We start from the raw sequence: 22980 nt of genomic DNA on the forward strand, positions 1-22980 counted from the left end.
TTGTAGTCACATCATCAGCAAACACTGATGAACTATTATCAGCCACACATCTGCATAACATCCTTCACCATGTTTGACAGATGATGCAGTCCGCTTTAGATCCCGAGCAGTTTCATCAAGGTTATCTTGGTTTCATCAGTCAAATGTTTTTTCCAGAACTGTGCAGGCTCCTTTAGATGCTTTCGTAAAGCTGTTTCGGTCTATTTATTCATTTTTTGTGGTCTTACTGCAGCAGGAATGATCACAAAGTTGCATTCGCTGGTGCAACTGAAATCATTATTAAGAGTTTAGGTGTGGTGTGTGATCGTACACCACATGGTCTCTAAGTATTCACTCTTCCTGAAGTTTAAATATGTACAAGTATGACGTCCTTTGAGGTTGTTTCTTCCACAATGGGCGTCTTGAGGACCATATTTTGCAGTGGTGAGACAGAAAAGAGCGAAATCAACATAAAAAAACCCCATCATCCCATCATCAAAGTAAAAATGGGGAGTTGGTTAGTTAGATAGCTGCTAGTTTCTTGTTTACCCTTCTTGAAAACCCTACAGAAAAATAATTTCCATAAAAACCAGACTGCTTTACGAATCCTCACAATGAATGTGCGAGTTCATCGTGAGGAATGGTTAAAAAAAGCATTCCTGGGAAAGTTGGATTCCCCCCTCTCTCAAAATGTCTGCAGGAGAGAAAGAAAGAGAAGGAGAGAGACTTTTCATGTCCTTTAATGACACAATTGACCAAAAATAACTAAAAACACCTTCAAACCCAGCAGCTCGCTGAGAGGCCGCAGGAAGCAGGACATACATACAGTAATGAGGTTAGCTCCCAAATGGCATCCCACCGTATTTCAAACAGTGCCAACATTCTCCATCCAAGCCATCACTTACATAATGCAGTGCACATTTGCAGCTTTTTACATTGAGGTCTGTTATTTATTTATTTATTTTTAAATATAATATATAAACTGTGAACTCGGCTGCTTCTCTTATCGCTGAAAAATTAATCAAGTCCAACAGGAAACATGAGGGAACGGAGACGCTGCTGTGCGTCAGCTGGAAAAAAGAAAGAGATAAATAAAGGAGGGGATCCAGGGGTCACTTCAACTAAATAAAGCTACAAAAGATATGAATCTGATTCTTTCTACAGGCTTTGCAGTAGTGAAAATAAATGCCTTTCATTGCCTTGAATGCATTTTATTCTATTTACAACTTTACATTCACTTTTTTCTCCCTCCCCCAATCGCATCTGTCATAAACACAGACTGTTTGGCACTAATTATTTTGTCCCCTTATATCCCACATCATCACATAGACATTTAATACAGACACCATTCAAAGGAGGTGCAAAGCATTTCAGATAAACCAACAAAGACTAGCGTGATAGGACTGCAATACCTCCTCTGGTAAATAAATACTTTTTTCAGCCATCAGGGGGTGCAAGAAGTGACGTGAAATCTCTCCTTTTACACGATTTCTTTCTTTCTTTCTTTTTTTACCCTACAGCTGGTATTGTTTGTGTGTCATGATGACAATTGCGTGGTCCTGGAGACCCTCTGCTGTAGTAGGAAATACCACACCGACAGGTTCAAGTACTTTGTGGACAGATTCTTTCAACACAGTTTCACAAACATGCAAGATGCAGTCACAAAATGTTACAAGTGTTTAGAGATTGAAAAAAAAAAAGAAAGAAGGTGAGTTTAGAGAGGAGCGTGGTCCGCTCACGTGAAACCAAGCGGTCACCCTGAGGTTGAGGGTGTTGTCTGCTCCAAGGTACGAAGCAATCAGACTGATTGGTGAATTTTTGCTGATAATCATTGTTTAGTTGACTTTATAAATGGAGACAGATCATCAACATGTTGCACTCAGTCTATAGTAGTCTGCATCGAAGAGTACAACTTGTCTGCAAAGTGTCTCGTTGTAGTAAGGGGTTTGGATCAACTGGTTGCAAACTATTATTCTCCTGTTAGAATGCAAGGTTGTTGAGCAATCCTGCAGCAACTACGTCACTATTGAAACAGAGGGAGTTCTCTTTCAAATCTGTGAGGTTCTGGATGGATTCCGAATTTGAAGTAGTTGTTGTGAATTTCAGTGTTTGTTATCACAAACAGACTGCCAACTTGACTCCATTTAGTCTTTTTGTTCCTTTATCGTCATCTCGATGCAACAAATTCGCTTTGAAGACAACGACTGACTGCAAGTTGTTGCAGATCCGATTTACGTTGTCAAAGCAACCATTTCAAAGGCAATGACATTAAAATTTAATTGCACACAGTTGCAATAATTGCCTCCAACCATTATTTCCCCCAGTCTGGTTGCAGCATTAGATATCTAACACAGTGCTCTCAGGGTCAAAAAAATGTCTTTGAGTCTTAGGCAGAAAAGACACTGATTGTTTAACCCTTGTGAGGTCTGAGTCGTTATTGGTAACAGCTCATAGCCCCAAGCCCTAACCCAAGATGTAAGTTTTTTTCAGTTAGAATGATTATTTGTTTGAAAAATGACTTATTCTGATAGCACAGGGTTAGGGTCATCCTCAATGAGGGCTGAGATCTCATAAGGTTAAACTGGTTTTAATAACAGGGTCCGAATAAAATGAGCATTTACGGAACTCATCGTCTAAAAACGCTGATCATATTTTTCCGTGAGTCTGAACACCATCTCGCTTCTATGATGGGCGACAGCTCTGAGAATGCATAAAACATAGCATCACATATAATGCAAGGTCTCCTCTAAAACCACAAGCCATTAGCTCCCCGCAACAAAATATCACTTGACTTTGCACTGTACAAATGTCAGATGATGTGTTCGCACATATGCAGACAGTAATTTCACTGTGTGATACTCTGAGGGTTAATGTCTGCCTGCTGGCAGACGCACAGCTCCACTTCTCTTCCTCCGGGGAAGTTCATCGGAGCAGATGCTTGAAGGTCAGTGGATCACCGGGAGATGAGCGAGTGGAGAAATCTGCACTTTTTTCACTTAATCCCTTTCAACACTAAAAGCCACTGCTTGTCTTTTCTTTTGTTATTGTTGAGTTATTCTGCAGCTGGAGTGTAGTACATCAGTTTATGCTGCTGAAAGGGCAAACGTCCTGTCCTTACGCAGCATGTGTGTACATGTAAATGTATACAGATGGATGAGTGAGTGCGTGTCAAACCTACGGACATTCAATACACGGTAGTGTTGGCAGGTGTGTGTATGTTGAGCGTGGAGGAGTGTATTCCTGTTGGTGGAGCAGTGAAGCTATAAGCTGCATACGCTACAGCGGAGCCAACCATCAGGCCTGTCATGTAGGAGACAGTCATAGTATTCCCTGGCGAGAGAGAGCAGAGAGTAACTGTAGAGCTGATCATACTGCCTAATCCGGGGGGAATGCCATTTTTAAATAAAGAATACTGCTCGGCGTGAACAAGTAAGCAAGAAACATGTTAGATAGTGAGTAACAAGTCTAAGAAAGTACATCTTTGCTATCCACTCTTTGATGTTCTTGCATGTTAGCATCTGCAGGGATAGCATGTGCCATTATAACCATCCTAATTTAGCATGCTAATTTAGCAAGCTAACATTAATAGGAGCGCAAGACACCAAGCACAGGTCACTCAGAGGAAAATTATAATAAAATCTATAATTATAATCTAAATGTAACTTTAGTATTTCTTCACAAAATCCCAGCCTGAAAACAATGTCAGACTGCTAGCTAAAAAAAACTCTTGAAATATGCACTACTTTTGAGTGTTAAAGATAAAATTTAAAAAGCATCTCACAGGTAATAATGTTTAATATTATAGCGCACATAACAGTGTTGAGTTTGTTTGATATCTTATATGTAATCCTTCTCTGAAGGCTTAAGCTAACATAAAATTACATCTAATATAGGCTATATTTGCCTTGTTGCTACTAGCTAAGCTAAGCTAGCTGTCAGGCCAAAAAAAACCTCATTCATTCTAAAGAAAGGCAACTTTATTAAGTTGATAAAATAATTAAGTTACAGTTACAGTGCTAAGGTCAGTGTTATGCTGCTAAGAAGAATATAATGATCTAATTTACAACCATTTAATGGTATTCTTATGACATACAACAACTTATATAGCTAAAATTAAGCTAATTGGGTCTAATCAACTGGCTTCAGTTCAATTATTGATGCTTTTTATTTAACAATAAATCAGACAAAAGAAGTCAAAAATCACCTGCAAGCTCCCGCTGTTCAGGCGGCACTTTGCCCGCAGCCTGGATCATCGGTACAGACCCAAAATATCCGTTGGTGACTCCCATGAGGAGAGAAAAGAGACAGGGCCAGGCAGGATGGGATAGGGTGGGTTCATTGGCCGGATACACACACATGACAAACAGAGGGATGAAGACCACCCTCAGGCAAGAGAAGAAGAGCAGACGACCCCCAGACCAGTCATATGGCAGCGCTGCCAGGATCTGAGGGGACAGCAGGAGTGTTTCAGTCAGGCTGTGTATTACACTTTGGAAAAACAAGGAAAAATATTCAAATAATATATGAAATATATGAGCATTTGCAGTTTTGAACTTAAGACCGTTATGTTCAGTAATTCTCCATTGCTTGGAACAATTTCTAAGGAAAGCACTTGTCAGGGAAAATAAATAAGAACAATAACAGTATTAGTGCAAAACAAAGTGAACCGTGAGAGAAATGCAAAAGAAAAATCCTCTTTACACTTTTCCAGTCTCTTATTGTGACATTTTTCTTTCTCTCTCTCTTTTTTATACCTCTAAGCTACCTTAATTTTTCCTTTTTCAATTTAATTCCTCGTCTAATCTCTTTCCCTTTTCATTTGAAGAAAAAACTCAATTTGCCGCGAGGACAAATCCAAAGCCTACATAACAACTTTCACTAAACCAATGTTGGTGCCTTCAAAGTCAAAATTATGACCCAAGGAAACCAGATAAGTTTCAGAGTGTTCGGATGAAGCCTCCGAGCTATAGTAAGTGCAATTATCCCACAATACACCAGACGTTTTACCAGCCTTACGTTAAATTAATGGGTCGACGACTTTAATGGTTTCAAGAGGTTAACTCTGCCTTTCTGTCTTTCTTGTTCCTTTAATGCTAAGATGCCTGTAAATGGAAATTTAAATCCCAAAATCTCAGTAAGTGTAGCGTGAGAAGGGCAATAGCATTTAATATTGATGTTAAACCAGTGAATTTTATACATTGACAGTAAGTTAATACAGGCCCAGTTCCAAAAATGATGGGATTCACAACAGAACAAACCTAAAACTTAATTTAAAAAGAGCATCTTAGAGAGGCAGACTTTCAGCAATCTGCAAAAAAACTGCATTTTTGGAACAATTTCAGTAATATTCCTCATCATCTGTTATACATATAGATCAAAAGATTCTGATAATTTTGGAGAAATCTCTGTGCACAAGGGACAAGGCTGAAAGACACATCAGACAGCACTGCATTAAAAACTACGGAAGCCTGTTTCCGCCACAAAAAAAAGTATCCATAACTTGAAATTTTGAATTATTTTCTTGAAATTTCGACTTATTAACTCGACATATTGCGTTAGCGCTGCCAATCAGTAATCTACGTGAATGAAGTCATTTCCTTGTTACCCGGAAGCTGAAGCCCTCAGCTACAAATGCTACAGCTAAACTAACAGTATTATAGCCAGTCATGAACGCACAAATTGCTGATTATTTTCTTCACAAATGATGAAATCCTTGTGTTATTAGCTGAATCATGTGGCGTTACTATCAGCAAACGTACTATAAAAAGCCCCAATTTGTTGCGATCCGGTTTTGAGTGCGTATTTCTCTGTGCCGTATCCTTCCAGGTTGCAAGAAAATGACGCCATTCATGTAGATTACTGATTGGCAGAGCTAAATCGAAATGTCGAGTTATTAACTCGAAATTCTGAGAAAAGTAAATTGAAATTTCAAGTTAATAAGTCAAAATTTTGAGCTATATCATATGGATACCCTTTTTTTTGTGGTGGAAACAGGCTTCCATAAAAAACAGACATGACTCTGTCATAGAAATCACTGTGGGCTCAGGAGTGCCTCCAAAAATCACTGTGTGTGACCACACTGTGCTATCCACATATGAAGATACAGCTCCATCGTGCAAAGAAGAAACCATATTCATCCAAAGAACATGGATCATGTTCTTTGGATGAATAAAGAACATGGATCAGCCAAAGGAAAGGCTTTGGATTTTCTTTTTTCATTCACATTTTACACGGTGTCACAAAAGTTTTGGAACTGGGGTTGTTCTCTTCCAAGTTCTCTCCAAAAACTTAAATCCCTGGAATCAAAGGTTAAAAGTCACCACCGTGAAATATATGAATATATGATTCTAATCTCTCCGATTTTATAAAAAGTATCATGTGTGAAGTATTCATGTAAAAGTCACCACCCACAATGTTTAAATTCAAACTTGTGAAGTTAATATATGGCTCACCTTGCCAACAAAGTCCGACATGTTGAAGGTGGCCATGATGAGGATGGGGAGCCATTCACCTAAGGTGGAGTTTCGTATCTCTGACTCCAGCCCGGGAAACAGACAGAGAGTGATGCTGTAGGTCACAGCTATTGACAGCATGTAGGCCCAGATCACGCGGGACACCACGTAACGATGCAAGATCATGTCTGGTTTGAGAACACACACACATGACCGTATTAAAAATTCAAATGATTCACTCGAGCAGTCATTTCATTGAGATCGCTCCTCTACCTAAATAAAAATCACCAGGGGATGCATTTAAATTTCAGATCCATCTGTTGGAGTCAGAGGGTAATTGAGAAGTGATTAGACAAGATTTTGAAAGAGACTACCTCGGAGCCCGGGCCAGCTCCTTCTCATCTTGGCTTTTGGGGCATCAAATCGAACATAGGTACCGCCCGCAATGTCCTCGACGCCTTCCTCCACAGAAGACGCTCCTGTACCACCGTTTCCCTGAAGAGAGACAGACGAGATGTTTACTGTAATCTTCTAAACTGAATAGACACACGAGACTTTATGTTAATGCTTTCAAATCTTAATTGTAACATATCTCTCTCTATATATATATTGATAGACATATATGAATGAAATGAAAAGAATGTAAAATAGTCAGATATATCAAATCATTCAGACATTTATTTCTCTTTACACGTAGTGGGTGTGCAACAGAAAACACGAACATTTAATATCAATGTGCTGAACGACCCTAGCTTCAGGAACTCATCTGTGTTGGATCCAATGACGTATTTAAAAATAATCAGAAGGTTAATCCTTCAACACTGTGGGAAAGATGTCCTAAGGGAGAATTTTCTAGTCAGAACATACTTGTAAAAACTACAAGATTAAGATTGTTATTAAAGATCACTACATTACAACCCCAATGTGAAAAAATCAACACGAAATAGACCCGATAATGACAATGAGTGAAGATGTGGAAAAAAATAAGAGTCACAAAGCAAGAACATTATGTCGCGGGCCCTAAAGCGACAAACTTGTTAGTTTGCAGACTGTGAAAACAACAATCAGAAAGCACTTTTCATGAGATCAGAGCTCATATAATTACTTACAGTTTGGGTGGTATCCAAAAAAACTGATTAGAGGGAGAGAGGAAGAAAAAGACTGCTTTCTCTCTAAGTGATCATTTTAGATCTTAGCCACTGCTTTAAACTTATATTCACGATCGTTTCAAGATTTTTAGAGGTGAGTGAAAACGGTCTTGTAAGTTAATGGGCTACATTTCCCTGTTTCACACTCTCATCTCTGTGTGATGGCAGAAACAAATATGTAAATGAGAACAGCGTTTTGAGGATATTTGCTGTACCACAGAATAAATACAGGGAGTGCAGAATTATTAGGCAAATGAGTATTTTGTCCACATCATCCTCTTCATGCATGTTGTCTTACTCCAAGCTGTATAGGCTCGAAAGCCTACTACCAATTAAGCATATTAGGTGATGTGCATCTCTGTAATGAGAAGGGGTGTGGTCTAATGACATCAACACCCTATATCAGGTGTGCATAATTATTAGGCAACGTCCTTTCCTTTGGCAAAATGGGTCAAAAGAAGGACTTGACAGGCTCAGAAAAGTCAAAAATAGTGAGATATCTTGCAGAGGGATGCAGCAGTCTCAAAATTGCAAAGCTTTGAAGCGTGATCATCAAACAATCAAGCGTTTCATTCAAAATAGTCAACAGGGTCGCAAGAAGCGTGTGGAAAAACCAAGGCGCAAAATAACTGCCCATGAACTGAGAAAAGTCAAGCGTGCAGCTGCCAAGATGCCACTTGCCACCAGTTTGGCCATATTTCAGAGCTGCAACATCACTGGAGTGCCCAAAAGCACAAGGTGTGCAATACTCAGAGACATGGCCAAGGTAAGAAAGGCTGAAAGACGACCACCACTGAACAAGACACACAAGCTGAAACGTCAAGACTGGGCCAAGAAATATCTCAAGACTGGTTTTTCTAAGGTTTTATGGACTGATGAAATGAGAGTGAGTCTTGATGGGCCAGATGGATGGGCCCGTGGCTGGATTGGTAATGGGCAGAGAGCTCCAGTCCGACTCAGACGCCAGCAAGGTGGAGGTGGAGTACTGGTTTGGGCTGGTATCATCAAAGATGAGCTTGTGGGGCCTTTTCGGGTTGAGGATGGAGTCAAGCTCAACTCCCAGTCCTACTGCCAGTTTCTGGAAGACACCTTCTTCAAGCAGTGGTACAGGAAGAAGTCTGCATCCTTCAAGAAAAACATGATTTTCATGCAGGACAATGCTCCATCACACGCGTCCAAGTACTCCACAGCGTGGCTGGCAAGAAAGGGTATAAAAGAAGAAAAACTAATGACATGGCCTCCTTGTTCACCTGATCTGAACCCCATTGAGAACCTGTGGTCCATCATCAAATGTGAGATTTACAAGGAGGGAAAACAGTACACCTCTCTGAACAGTGTCTGGGAGGCTGTGGTTGCTGCTGCACGCAATGTTGATGGTGAACAGATCAAAACACTGACAGGATCCATGGATGGCAGGCTTTTGAGTGTCCTTGCAAAGAAAGGTGGCTATATTGGTCGCTGATTTGTTTTTGTTTTGTTTTTGAATGTCAGAAATGTATATTTGTGAATGTGGAGATGTTATATTGGTTTCACTGGTAAAAATAAATAATTGAAATGGGTATATATTTGTTTTTTGTTAAGTTGCCTAATAATTATGCACAGTAATAGTCACCTGCACACACAGATATCCCACTAAAATAGCTAAAACTAAAAACAAACTAAAAACTACTTCCAAAAACATTCAGCTTTGATATTAATGAGTTTTTTGGGTTCATTGAGAACATGGTTGTTGTTCAATAATAAAATTATTCCTCAAAAATACAACTTGCCTAACAATTCTGCACTCCCTGTATATTACATAAGTGTACAGAAATTAGGCGAGCAGCATAGAGGTGGTGATGTTAGCTGCATTAGCTGCAAGATGCAAACTTTGTTTTGGAGGTTTTGGAGTTTTATGTTTGCAGGTGATATAGTTTTGGAGTTAAAGTAAGCAAACGGTGACTCCACAAAAGAGCAAAAACCCAGCTGGTTATTATATTAGGAATGCAGATCCATTCTGCAGGTGTGGGCAGTACTTATCATCTTTTGAAGTCACAGCCTCCCTCGTATACTCATCCTTATCTTTGGGATAAAAAAAAGGGGTCCTTTGTCCTCAAAAACACTAAAACATGTGATTCTGTCCCCTTTTAATTCCCTATGCTAGAAAATACTGAACTGTATTCATTTTTAAACATAGTTCTGAGTGGGAAAATTAAGACTTTGTTGCTCATTTCTGAAAACTTTTTTAAAGCATTTGAAGGTTCTTTAAGGAAACACTAGAGGTAGCCATCACACAATAAATAAACACATTCACTTTTACTGCTTTGACCTTTACATGTTTTAGTTTTTTTCATTAGTAATGGCTTCTGGGATACATGACATCCCCTTTTTATGACAGTGACTATTAGAGAGGATGGCTGTGACCGGCTGAAGGTTGACTTAATGATGTCCACCACCACCACCACCACACACAGACATCTTTTCGGGTATGGGCACATCCCTTTATGCTGAGGTCTTTCCAAATACACACTAATTCACTGAGCCAGGTGACTGCACGTACACACACACACACACACACACACACACACACACACACACACACACACACACACACACACACACACACACACACACAGATAGATCCATTAGTTGATTAGAGGGGCTGCCGGGCCAGAAGGCACTCCTATTCTTGATTATCGCATAATAGGAAGAGCTGCATTCATTTCCCATGGCAACCAGAACAAAGAACTGCCAGAATCAACCCCAGACACACACATGTGCACATACACACACACACACGTGCACACACACACACAGAGCTGTAAAACACCGCGGGACGTCCATCACACACTTGTATGTAATGGCGCACATACAAATATGAACACGCACACATTAAGCGATGATAGCCTCAGGTGCAGTTTCTTCCTTTGAAGGCTCTGAATGCACACACAGACACACACACAGACACACACACAGACACACACACAGAGCAGGATGAGCAGTACTAGCTTCATGTCTTCAGGCTACAAAATGCTGCTCAAAGCACAGCTACAAAGTGGGTTTCAATTCAAAGTCGTTTTCTTTCCCTCTTTTCCTCTCGTTGTCATGGCCGGTGTCCTGCTCTCTTTCCCTTCTCTTCCTTTAATTTGTTTTGTCTTATGTTTTCTCTACAATTTTTATGAGCTCTTCCCCACTCTCTGCACTGCCTCTCTCACTTGTCTCGCATTAGTAGCTTCCCGTAAACTTTTTTTTCTCTCTCAGCATCGTGACTCTCTTTCTCTCTGGGTTCAAAGGAGGCGTCGTCAACTCTCCGTCTTTCTCCTGCACCACTCCCTATATTCCTCAGCCCTAAAGAACAACTTCCAATATCTTTTGCTCTTCCTCTCTTTTAGCATCTTTCTGACCAGCAGCCAAGAAACAGCTCATAGCTACTAAGTGATTGCATTTTTAAGCACAACCAGCCCTCAATACTTGTGTGCGTGCTCGCTCTGGATGACATTACAGTTTAGAGGCCTGGCATTTCCTCCCTGTCTGAGTCCAGAAACTATTTGTCATTACAATATTTATAAATGATTTAATGAATAAAACATGTAGCGGAAGCTTTAATGAGGGAGCCTGTTGGTCTGTGTAGAGTCAGTATCCTAATCTAACTTGAAAAGCAACGTGAGAAAAATATCAAAGACGCTGAAGATACAACGCTGACTGCAAAATATCAAGTCCAAGCACTTTAGCAGTTCACTGTATAGTGTATGGCATATTTATGACTTTTGGTACCAAATGCACTACAGGAGATATGCATAGCTTTCTTGTCATTTCTTCAAGTAGTCTTCAGGAATAGTTCTCCAGGCTTTCATTCAAAGCTCTTCTTTGGATGTTTGCTGCCTTTTATTCTGTTCTCTGTCAAGATGATCCCACACTGCTTCAATAATGCTGAAGTCTGGGCTCTGGAGAGGCCAATCCATGACCGAAGTTCCACTGTGTGTCCTTCTAGCCAGCTATGCTTTTACTGCATTGGCAGTGTGTTTGGGATCATGCTGAAAAATGAAGCCAATCAGATGCTTTTCAGTTGTTACTGCATATCGAATTAAAATCTGATGGTATTTTTCTGCATTCATAATTCCATCAGTTTTAAAAACACCAACAACACTGACTGAAATGCAGCTCCAAGCCATGACAGAGCCTCCACCGTGTTTTACAGATGGCTGTAGACACTGTTGTACCTCTCCTGACCTTTTCCAAACATACTGATGAACAGTTAAACCAGAAATGTCAAAACTGGATTCATCACTCCATCAGACAAGTTCCCGCCTATTTTCAGTACAGTACAGTCTTTCTTCTTTCCCTTCTTGAGAGCCATCCTTCCACCATCTTTAGTGAACAGTAGATGGATCGACTAAAGGGCCAGATACATCTCTCTGATCGTATGTCAGGTCTTTGCTGGATTTCTTTTTCTTATTTCTTAAGACCATGACTTTCAAATACTCTTCATCTGCTGTAGATACTTGTTTAGTTCTTTTGTTTGCTACTTACAATTTCATTCATTTTTTAAGAATATGCTGCACAGCATGCTGAGATATAAGTTTTCTACTGATAGTGCTTTGGGAACGTTAGTGTAAAACATTTTCTGCCTGTTAAACTCTGTTATCTTTGACACTTTTCATAGATTTAGCTCAAGAAATGGGAAGAAATTTTGTGTCTTTGTCACAGCTGTTAACGGTACACCTAAGACAACACTGATCCATCTGCTAAGTTAGCTTATTAATGTTTGAATGATTCATAGGTTAGTGTTAATGGCATAATAAACAAAAAACACTCCTTTGAAATGATCGGCTACTAGGACTGTAATATAAAAGAGTGAAAACCAGCCAATATCTAAAGGCAATAGTTTAAGAACACTTTAAACACTTTAAAGAAAGCCTGGCTCTTTGCGATATATAGTATATATGTTAAGATGTGTGTTCTGTGCCAGAGTAATTGAGCCTGCTGCTGGCATGGCTAACAATACTTAGTATTCGCAGTGAACAGACATAAAACACATGTGAGTCAATAAGCTGTCCATAAACTTACAAATCTTACTTCCTCTGCAGTGACATCGTGGTGAACCCTGTACCCGGTCCCGTTGTCTCTCGGATCGTGACATTTGCCCGGACCTTTACCCTGGGCGTGGCTGGTGTAATACCGGACAAATCGTGAGCGGCGGACCAGCAGGTGAAGCAGGAAGCACAGCATTTCCATGCTGATGGAGACGAGGAAGAAGATCAGCGTGTTCTTCTTGTCATCTTTGATCAGCAGCTTGGTGAAGATGCGGGACAGCGAGATGATCACCCCCGCCGTACCTGAGGAGGGTACGTAAATGATGAAGGAGATGAAGGAGGTGAGGAGGATGACAAAGTCTGGCAGCAAGAGCTAACGAAAACGTGTGTGCTAATCGTTGAGTGTACTTACTCTCTCCAGTCATTACCCCCTGTGTGTACCTCTTGGGCAGCATCCCCATGTAACCATAGAAACTGGACTGCTGCACTGAAGAGGGAGGAGGGAGGCAGTTATCAGTGTAAATAGAGGCCCAACAGTCAACATTGTAACAACACGATTTATTTAGAGGGGAACTTAATGAACCACCACACACCACTTGAGAGAAGCTGCTCTGACCCTCAGACCTCCACTAATTAAACTGATATTACAGCAGGCAGAAACTCTGAGTTCTCACTGACAAACACACAGAGGAAAACGACTCTATGTATTAAAGTCGGCAGCACCTGAGAACAAAAACCTCTATTGGGTTTGTGTTTATCCCAACAGGGTGAGCTCTGACACATATTTAGTTATAATTTATTATCCTTTTAATAAAAGCAATTGTCCTCATAGCTCTATATTGTTTTCCACAAACTCATGAGGGAACTGTCTGGTTATTAAGGAGCTAAATGTTCCACTTTTTCTGCCTTCTTTTACAGGCTGAATCGGTGATGTACAGGCTTTAGCAGAGTGTTGTTGTCTGCTAGCTGCCTGCAGACAAAACTGTACATTGTCTGTAAGCTTTTTGCTACGAGCCACACTTTTCACATAGTCATATACAACCAGCAGCTCCAGGACTAAACCCAATGCAGGTCCTCTAATCTCCACTTGAGGCACAATTGAGACAATTTCAGAGTCCCTGAAATCAACCTCATTAAGGTGATTGTGTTGTTAGCGCCTTTTGGAGGGTTTTTTTAATGGAATTATCAGGCAGCCCTCCAAATACGTTTGTGCAACAGTTATGGCGATTCAAATTCTAGTATTTGAATTGCTTTAGGTAACAGTAGTCTGTTACCTAAAGCTATTATTACACATGTGTTTGTGTTGCATCGGTATATTTCAAAAACGTAGCTTGCTAACCAAGCTAATTTGTGCCATCTGATATCTGAGCTGTGCACCCTTCATCCACAAATGGTCTTTAATGGTTAAAAAAACTCACATGAGAGCCATCATTTACATACAGCCTGGACAGTAAAACTAGCTAACATCTCTATAGCCTGGGACAGAAAAAGAGAGTATTTGTCTCGAAAGCTAATTTCTCCCTTCATTAAAAAAATCTGCAGCGGTGAATTTTTAAACATTTTTCAAAGATGTTAAGCCTTAAAGCTTATAAGCATTGTTACTGCGTTGATTTACACGGGAGACAAGACACAGGTGGCTGTAATAGCGGCTAATGATTGCTAGGCTTTTGAAAGGCTAGCAAACATTTCTCAAAGGCTGCTAGTTTCAGTTAAGTCCGAAATTACATGCAGCCTGTTTGTGGCAATTGTGTGTGATAAACTGATAAACTGGCATGTAGATGGAAAATTTTTTGCCATCTACATACATAGAAATTCATATTAAGTGCTCATTGCACAGCCAGAACCCAATGGATATGAAACTGAAATTCTGAAATTTCTCCACAAAAAGTGACATAATTGCTGCGTCTCTGTAATTTAACTGCAAAATGCAAGAAGTGCTTGACCACCTCGATTTTATATAGACTACAACCAGAATGCAACCAGGTGCCAGGTAGCTGAGCCGAGTTCCCTACTGCAAAGAGCCACATCGCAGACAAGTTGCGCTAATTGGTGCAGATGGACTGATTGTAACATGTTGGCAATCTGTCTTTCTAGCCTTTCATCCAATTATAGTTCATCTAGTTCCAAAAAGTCAAGGCTGCAAGGATGTAGTCAAGAGTGGCTCTTCTGCCTTTTAAGTGTAGTCTGTCATTCAGTTCGTTTAACCATTATTAGGGTAAAAGAACATCAAAGTACCTGTACATCCAAAGGCCACCACTCCCACTGATACCAGGTTGATGACATAAGCCTGCTTGGTGGTGAACTTTTCCAGCCAAACATCGAACACGCTGACAAAGATCAGGGGCCCCAAAGCTAAGATGTAACCTGCAGAGAGAGTGACAGGCTGAGTCAGTGATCCAGGTAATGTTGTGACTGCAGGACTGAACACATATTTGATAAGAGTGAGGAAACTATATGTGAGGCAGTTCATTAACTCTTTAACCTGGGGATATGCTCTCAAGCTGACGTCAAACTTCAAAAGACCTTTAACCAAAAATACAAGCACAGCTATTTTAAGCAGCAGAGGCTATTGCGGTGAAACCCCGTTCTGAAATTTAGCATGTATGTGCAGTGATCTCAAACTTCCGGGGAACATGCATATTTAAAGAACTTTTTATCATGATTTTTTTAAGGGTGAGCTTGAAGGGCTTTAATATTTCTAGGTTCATCTCCAATATCACAGTTTGAGAATAATTTCTGCAAAGATTAATATTTTCGGCCACATCTCTCCAGTATCTCCAGCTAAGACTTTAACAAACATGATTTTAAATCAGCCTCTATGTGCTCGCCTGTTACCGAACAGCTTATTCAAAGAGCATAGCAAATCACCTTTAATGATGTTTTTGAAATATGAAAGCAATCTGAGGAAGATGCAGATGAATCCTGAAACCGCTGCTTGTCAATTCACAGTTTTCGGCAAAAGCCAAAAACGGATCTCCTGTGGTGTTTATGAATAAAGACCACAAGAGATCCATGGAAAAGTGGATTTTTATTTATCTTTATAACATTTTCCCATTTTTGCACACTCTGATAAGCTTTGAGCTTCCTGCTGTTTTTTGACAGTTGTTACTACTGCTGGAAGTAGTGCACCGTTTTATGTGTCCACACGTGAAGGACAGCTTGTAAGGTTAGGCTTAAGAATTAAAAATACAACTGATTTTAACCAGCAGTGAAGTTTTTGGCTTTATGCTTCATGTGTGTGGGAGTAAAATATGATTTTTGACTCATTAAAATGAAATATAAATCTTGGCATATCTTGACCAGCACTTCACTTTCAGCATGCTATAAGGCAGAAATTATACACCAAAGCCATTAAGACAACATGAAGAAGCTTAACTAGGATTACAAAATGATCAAAGACCATAATAAGAGTTATGCTCCATTACCAACCACAAGCCAAGTCTTGTGTCATTCTTGTGCAAATTCTCCACAAGGTCAGACGTGCAACGCTCAGAGAAACTTCATCTTGGACTCTACAGGCCTCAGCCAGCACGTCAAATGTTAATGTTCATCACAGTACAGTGTATGGCTCTTTCAAAAGGTTTGAAGTGAAAGCCTCGTCTCTCTAAAAGAAACATGACAGCACAGATTTGCAAAGATAGAACTGAAAAAAAAAAAGACTTCTGGAACAATGGTCTTCTCAGTCCAAAGGACAGAGTGAAGATGTTTGGCTATAAAACACTATTTGTCAAAAACCAAACACAGCACATCAGCGCAAACAGCTCATACCAACTTCCAAGCACGGTGGGGGACGTTGGATGATTTGGGCCCTGCAGCCACTGAGTTGACCATGAAATCCTCAGCTCATTCTCACTCCGGAGGCATAACATCCTGATGATTTGTTACATCTGGCAGCGTTCCTGAGGAACGTGGAAGGCGACCTTCGGCGTTCTTAAGGTAGCGCCGGGTTATGGGTGAAATACAGTAGAATGACGATCCCGTGGTAAAACATGTTCCAGCCATGTATTCCAGCCTTAACCATAACCTTATACCTAACCTTAACCAGCACTTTAATGACGTGAAAGAGTGTTTTCCAAAGTGATTTGAGGAAAATGAACGAATATGTGTGGATTAATTCCAAACAGTTCTCATATTTCCTTATTTTTCCGATCTCGTCATTTAGGAACGTGTTGGGTGCCCGGAAGCGTAACATGTTGACGATTTGTCACCTAAAATATTGAGCCTCGGGAGAGAGAACGTGTTTAAATTCTCCAGAGTATTCTAGAGTCATATGTGAGGTCATCTGTCTGACAGCTTGGCCCAGGCTGGTCTTTCAACAGGACCATGATTGCAAGAACATCAGCAAACCTACAACAGAATGGCTGAAAAAGAAAAAAATCAAAGTGTTGCAATAGCCCAGGCTCAACCTGACTGAAATGCTGTGCATAAACAAATGCCCACAAGGTGCACTGACATTTTTGCAATACGATAATGTGAGAGACTGAAGTCATACAGAAAACAGCTTCTTCAATTATTGCTATCAAATGTGGTTCTCCAAGCTGCTGAATCATAGGGTGCACACACTCTACCGTTCATTTTGCCTTAGTGTTTGTAAAATAAAGTGGCATGGTGTAAAAATATATCTGAGGTTATATTTAAATAGTCTGAAGGCCAAGATGATTTTTTTACACCCTGATCTGTGAAAGAATTGAAAGGGAATGTGCTTTCTTTTTCATGACTGTAGTTCTCAGTGAAGCTCCCCTGTGGGTAGATCTCTTCGGGACTGTGTGGTCCCAAAGTATTTAATAAGTAACAGGGTAAGTTTTAATGGAACAGTTTTTAATTTTCCACTCGATCTGTGCTCTTGGCGCCTCTCTGACTTACCCACAGTGATCCTGGTGTGCATGCTGAGTCGCTCCACCAGCACATTGTTGAGGATGACGGCCAACAAAGCCACTAAGATGTACGTCAGACTCATGTCAAACACTATCGATGTCCCTGAAACACAAGGGAGAGATGTGACAGCGTAGCCTCGAGCCGTAACCGCAAACGTGACTTTGTGCACACTCATCCATATTTATACCTTTAAACTTCTGATGCAGGTAATCCACATCTGTGATGAAGCTGTTGTAGGGAAGCAGGAAACCCACTCCAGCCAGTAGCATTGCAAAGTAGATGCCATGGTAACGGTCGTCAGGGATCGGTTCCTCAAAGTCTGAGCAGCAAAATGGGAGTCATAGGTTAGAGAATTAAAGCAGCATGAAATCAGACGGCGGGATATGATTAACATCTGAATTAGTACTGAAGCCAGAACACTCTGTCTTCAGAGAAGCTAATCAGGAGGAAGAAAGGTGCAGCGGCAGCAGGAACGCCTCTGTTCCACTTGATGGAGCAGCTGATGGTGGAGCAGACTGTTGCGCTTGTGTTAGTGAAAGATTAATCATGGGGATCTCAGATCATGGTCTAGCTGTCGAAATAGCTTCAGTTAAAACTCGTACATTTCTGTTTTGCAGCCGGATCGGTTACATGGAGAAAGTGTGATGTGCAGGTTTTTTATATAACTGTTCTTAATCCTTTGCTAATCCCGTAAGCCTAATATTAATGGCCCAAATCATTCATCATGAGAATTTAGGCTTTACTGCAGACTGAGTGGGAAAATGTCCTTCTCACTGACTCATGTCACTACTTTATTACTATAGAAACAAAAATTTTTTTTACTGATACATCTGTTGATACAAATGGATTTTCACCCTTTTAGAATTAATTTGGCCGCTGAAAATAAAAATCAATGTACACCTTCATAAAACCTGTTGTCCTCTGCTCAGAAACACAGTTGTTGTGCAGCTGCAGAACTGAAATAGCATCTTAAGGTTAACTCATTCTCGGAGGCTGCTTTGCCACATCTCCATCTTTTATTTTCTTCTAGGAGAAGGCAGACTCTGTGGAGATTGCATCCCCTGTCTGTTTTGTTGCATACTGAAATATGAAGACTGGCAGCTTCAGGAAAGAAAGGGAAGCAGGAAAAAAGAGCAAAATATAAGTAAGAAACACATGAAGAGAGCAGGGGAAAAGGCTTCTGCCTGCAAGGCCGTCATTATGCGTCACTGGTCACTTATGACCTGATTAACATGGCCTTTGTGTAACCCGTGTAACCAGGCAACACAGCAGTTTTTTGTTATCAAGACCGCCGTCTGTGTCTAACATGCACTGCCCATACAAATCTTCAAGACGGTTATTAAATCCATTCTGACTTATTATTTACAAAAATCTAAGGGCCCTTTGATGGACTGGCAACCTGTCCAGGGTGCACCTCACCTCCTGCCCAAACACAGCTGGGAAAACCAATCGGTTTTCTACATTTGGAAGAACTTATCCAGAGGGCAAGTGGGCTGGAATAATCTAGCAGCACGACCATGTTTAACCTTTGATTTAAAAAATCTGATGTCACTTTCAACATTGTTCATTTTTGAAATAAAGTTTGCATATTAGTTATCTGTTGTGGTAGCTGTTGGTATAGAAGCTTAGCTGAAGTTTGATAGTCTCATTGTTAGAAATGGTAAAAAGGGGAGGGGGAAGAGACTTAAAGCTTAATATAACTAAAAATTTTATTTCAGATTTTTTTAAACATTTTTTTTCTGGTTAGCTGCTGTTGTAAAGTGTATTTGACAATAAATCAAATGACAATACAGCGCTGTGAAAAAGTCTTGAGCCACTTCTCAATTCTGCTTCTAAAGAGCCAGACTTTCTAGAAAGTTCTTCAGACTTTCTGAAGAACTTTAATAGTCTTGTCTCTCTCTCTTTTTTTTTCTTTTTCTTTGTTTTACATTGGCTACCTTTTTACTCACTTTCAGTCCGGTATTGGCTCTTTTCAGAGGAACATTCAAATATAAAAAGGCACCTAACTTAAGGGATGAACCACTGTAGTGTAATCCACGTAACAGACAAAGAAGAAGAACAGCAAAGAATCAACTTTAAATTGTATCTTCAGCCACTTTGTTGCAAAAACCTTTGTTTTAAAATTCCTTTAGTATAATCTATAAAAAATCCCACAGACAACACAGTTTGACAGGAATAACTTAGTATTTTTGTACCATTGAGGTGATTCCCAAAAAGGTGTTAACTGAAAACGGCTCATTAGTATGTAGAGATGAGGTCATTAGAGAAGTACAACAGTGGGTGTGTACAGCCATCTGTAAAACATGGTGGAGGCTCTGTCATGGTTTGGGGCTGAATTTCAGCCAATGTTGTTGGAGATCTTGTCAAAATTGATGGAATTATGAACACAGGAAAGTATCATCACAGTTAGATACACCGAGCAATACATCGGGCAACAGCTTCATTTTTCAGCTTGACAATGATCCCAAACACACTGCCAAACAGCAAAAGCATACCTAGATAGAAAAACACACAGTGGAACACTATTAGTCATGGATTGGCCTCCCCAGAACCCAGACCTCAACATTATTGAAGCAGTGTGGGATCATCTTGACAGAGAACAGAACAAAAGGCAGCAACATCCAAAGAAGAGTTTGTGTCCTTCAAGAAGCCTGGAGAACTATTCCTGAAGACTACTTAAAGAAATGACAAGAAAGCTGCCTAAGAGAGATCAGACTGTGCTGAAGAATAAAGGTGGTCGTACCAAATCTTGACTTTCAAGCTGATTAGAATTATACAAACTCTGTTTTGTATTATATACTGTATTTACATGTATGTTTGCACATGTTTCAATAAATCTCTGCACCCATTTTCCTAATTAAATATAAAGAAATTATGAGTGACTCAAGGCTTCTGCACAGTGTTGTGTTTTGTTGTTAAACAAACAACAATAAAAAACACTGCAGTTTAAACCAGAACAAAGTTGATTTGGATAGATGCAGTGAAGGTGAGTTAATGTGCCTTTTTTCACTTTGACAAATTGCTGTTTGTTGGTACACCTACCCCTTTCCTTCCTTCCATGTTCCTCGCCTCTCTCTTTATAAATAGTAGATTACACACACTCATGCACAGATAGAACAAAAACTCCCTCACCGGGCTCGGACAAAGCCAGCACTCCTCGCTCCGGGGCGTCTTTACTGATCTCCTCCTCCTCCAGCTGGTATGAATCGAAGCTGTAGCTCTGCACAATGCCGCTCTCTCTTCCCTCTCTCCAGCCCTCTCTCCAAACAGATCTTCCTCCATCCCTCCACACGTCCCTCTCCTCGGGTGTCTGGGCCGGCGTGGGCCTGCGGCGCTCCGCGCCCACCGAACCCATTCCTGCACTTGACGTACGCTCGCGAAGAAACACGCACTGTGGTTGATTAGACAAGCTGTGCGCTCTCGTGAGCGTGCATGCTAGACGCAATCACAGAGGCACGCCCTGGAAGAGATGCAGGAGACCTTCCGATGATGGAGGATCTGCAGGGCATGAAAGAACAGGAAACAGAAATAAATATAAGAAAAGACAGAAGAAGACTAGAAAAAACGCAAGCTGTGCTTTCCGGAAAATAACAAAACTCAAGGTTAGACAGCAAAAGAAATGTGGCCCCCCTGTTTGTGTATGTGTGTCGGTGTGAGAAGCATATTAACAGAGAGAAACAGAATGACAAAGGATGCATGAATGAGTGACAGACAAGGTGAGCATAAATGCATCTCTGCATTCAGTAAAGAGGCGCCGAGAGAGCTGAAGCTGTGCAGTGTAGAAGAGAGGAAGAGGTCCAAGTGGAAATCAATTAGCTGACTAACAGAAATATCCGTCATCTACAATTCAAGTCATTGATTACTAGTTTGCATTTTTGCAGCTTTACAATTCAACAGAGAAGCCCACTGTATTCTTTCACCTGTTGAATCGTTTTCTCTACAAAGATCAGAAAACAGAGCACGATGCTCATCACAGTTGCAGCATGCAATACCAAAAACACCTCAACACTCGCTTGGAATCTCTTGTTGTCACCACTACCCTGATTTTTATTTGTAGCCAACAGTCCAAATCTAGTCAGTTTGCAGGCTTATAAATGAGATAAGCACTGACCTTTGCTACCGAGCAATTATTGAGAAACTTGATTAGCAGTCAGAACACACGCCAATAAATTCTCTGCACTATGACTGAAAGTGTAGCCTGCTGAGGAGCGGAGGAACCCCTGCTCACTTTTAAATGTAAGTTAGTCCCTTCTGTCATCAGAGCAGCTGAGCTGCGGTTCAATACGTGTTTGCATTTACTTCAGTCAACATTGTTACAAGCTGGATCAATATTAATGGCCGCTGATGTTGTTCCATACTGGCGTAGAAAGAGAGCACAAAAGCGCTTCTATTCTGCGCACCTGGCTGGATTGTGCAAACACAAGGAGGACATGCAAAGAGGAGGCAACAATTCAACCCTGCGGCCTCGCTGCCAGTCTCCCTGCTCACCTCTGGTGCCCTGCAAGTGCTATTTCACTCCAGGCCAACAGCACGAAGCTCCCGAGTGCGGAACAAGCCGGCTTTATTTCTTTTTATGTTCTATTTTAATCCTCTGCTGTCTGGAAACTGGTAGGATCGGATGATGTAAGAAGGTTATCATCTGTGTAACATCACGGGCCCCGGTGGCCCCCTCAGAGGAACAGGTGATTAAATACAAAGCAGTGACAGCTCTGTTTATGAAGTAAAGCCGGGCTGCTGTTCTAGATCAGATATGATCCCAGTTTACGCTCTGTACAGATTCCACGTCCAGACTTCGGGCGGCGCTCGCAGCCCTTCTCCTTTTAAATCAAAAGGCTCCAGCCAGCTGCTGTAATTGAATTGCAGTCTGATGTGCTGCAGTTTCTATTGTTGACTTAAATGAGCAAAGAAAATTATAAAAGAAAGGAAAGAAAAGGAATAAATAAAACTAACATCTCGTTTTACGCCTTCTGAAGAGCGTACGCCTGCAGAAATGGCAAATGAACACATTAACTCACAATCATTTGCTTTTGATAGAAAACGCGTGATTTTCATAAAATCTAATGAAAAAATAAATACATACATAGAAAATAAACATGAGCAGGACGTTAGAGCGGAGGGCGAAACAGAGATAATAATGCCAGTTCCTCTTTTAGAAATCCAGCCCAGTCAGTCCAGCACGGCTAACGTGTCGCTCTCACGTCGCTCATTCGGCTCTCCTCTTTATGAACGACAAACAAAAACACACCAACAACAGGTTATTAACGGCCCGTTACCTCCCGAGTCTCTCCTCTCGCTCCTCTCCCCCTCTCTCTCGCCTTCCTACAGCAGCAGCGAAGTCCTTCCTGCAGGATCCTCGAGGTGGTCTCCGCCGACCGGACTCGCTCCTTTCCTCAGCGCCGTCTCCATCAGACAGAGGGGGAAAGCTCCGGGTTTCCTCCTCCGTGGGGTCCTAAAAACGCACCATCCAGCGGCAGAGGCAGAGGGAAGCGCGGATGGATGGATGAGGAAAGCGAA

The 22980-nt window shown here is 40.9% G+C and overlaps 1 protein-coding gene across 3 annotated transcripts; it reads right to left on the reverse strand.

Annotated features, from left to right (window-relative positions):
• Nucleotides 1–703: 703 nt before the first annotated feature.
• slc29a4a (solute carrier family 29 member 4a) lies at nucleotides 704–22942 on the reverse strand. Of its 3 annotated transcripts, none has more exons than XM_086288709.1 (11): nucleotides 22740–22942; nucleotides 20599–20926; nucleotides 17654–17785; nucleotides 17455–17568; nucleotides 14827–14955; nucleotides 13004–13078; nucleotides 12626–12894; nucleotides 6806–6926; nucleotides 6432–6619; nucleotides 4184–4424; nucleotides 704–3309 (listed from the first exon to the last, which is right to left on the reverse strand). In XM_086288709.1, the coding sequence occupies exons 2-11, from the start codon at nucleotides 20819–20821 to the stop codon at nucleotides 3164–3166; spliced, it is 1638 nt and encodes a 545-aa protein (XP_086144835.1). In that variant the 5' UTR covers nucleotides 20822–20926; nucleotides 22740–22942; the 3' UTR covers nucleotides 704–3163. The 3 variants fall into 3 exon arrangements, with proteins under 3 accessions (XP_086144835.1, XP_086144836.1, XP_086144834.1); XM_086288710.1 differs by having other exon boundaries at nucleotides 12635–12894; nucleotides 20599–20964; XM_086288708.1 differs by having other exon boundaries at nucleotides 20599–20964.
• Nucleotides 22943–22980: the final 38 nt, after the last annotated feature.

This window comes from Aulonocara sp. 'chitande type north' Nkhata Bay, linkage group LG4 (assembly GCF_057382095.1).
Source record: "Aulonocara sp. 'chitande type north' Nkhata Bay isolate Kocher_YH1m ecotype deep benthic linkage group LG4, A_spYH_male_GT1.1, whole genome shotgun sequence".
Taxonomy (NCBI): Eukaryota; Metazoa; Chordata; class Actinopteri; order Cichliformes; family Cichlidae; genus Aulonocara; species Aulonocara sp. 'chitande type north' Nkhata Bay.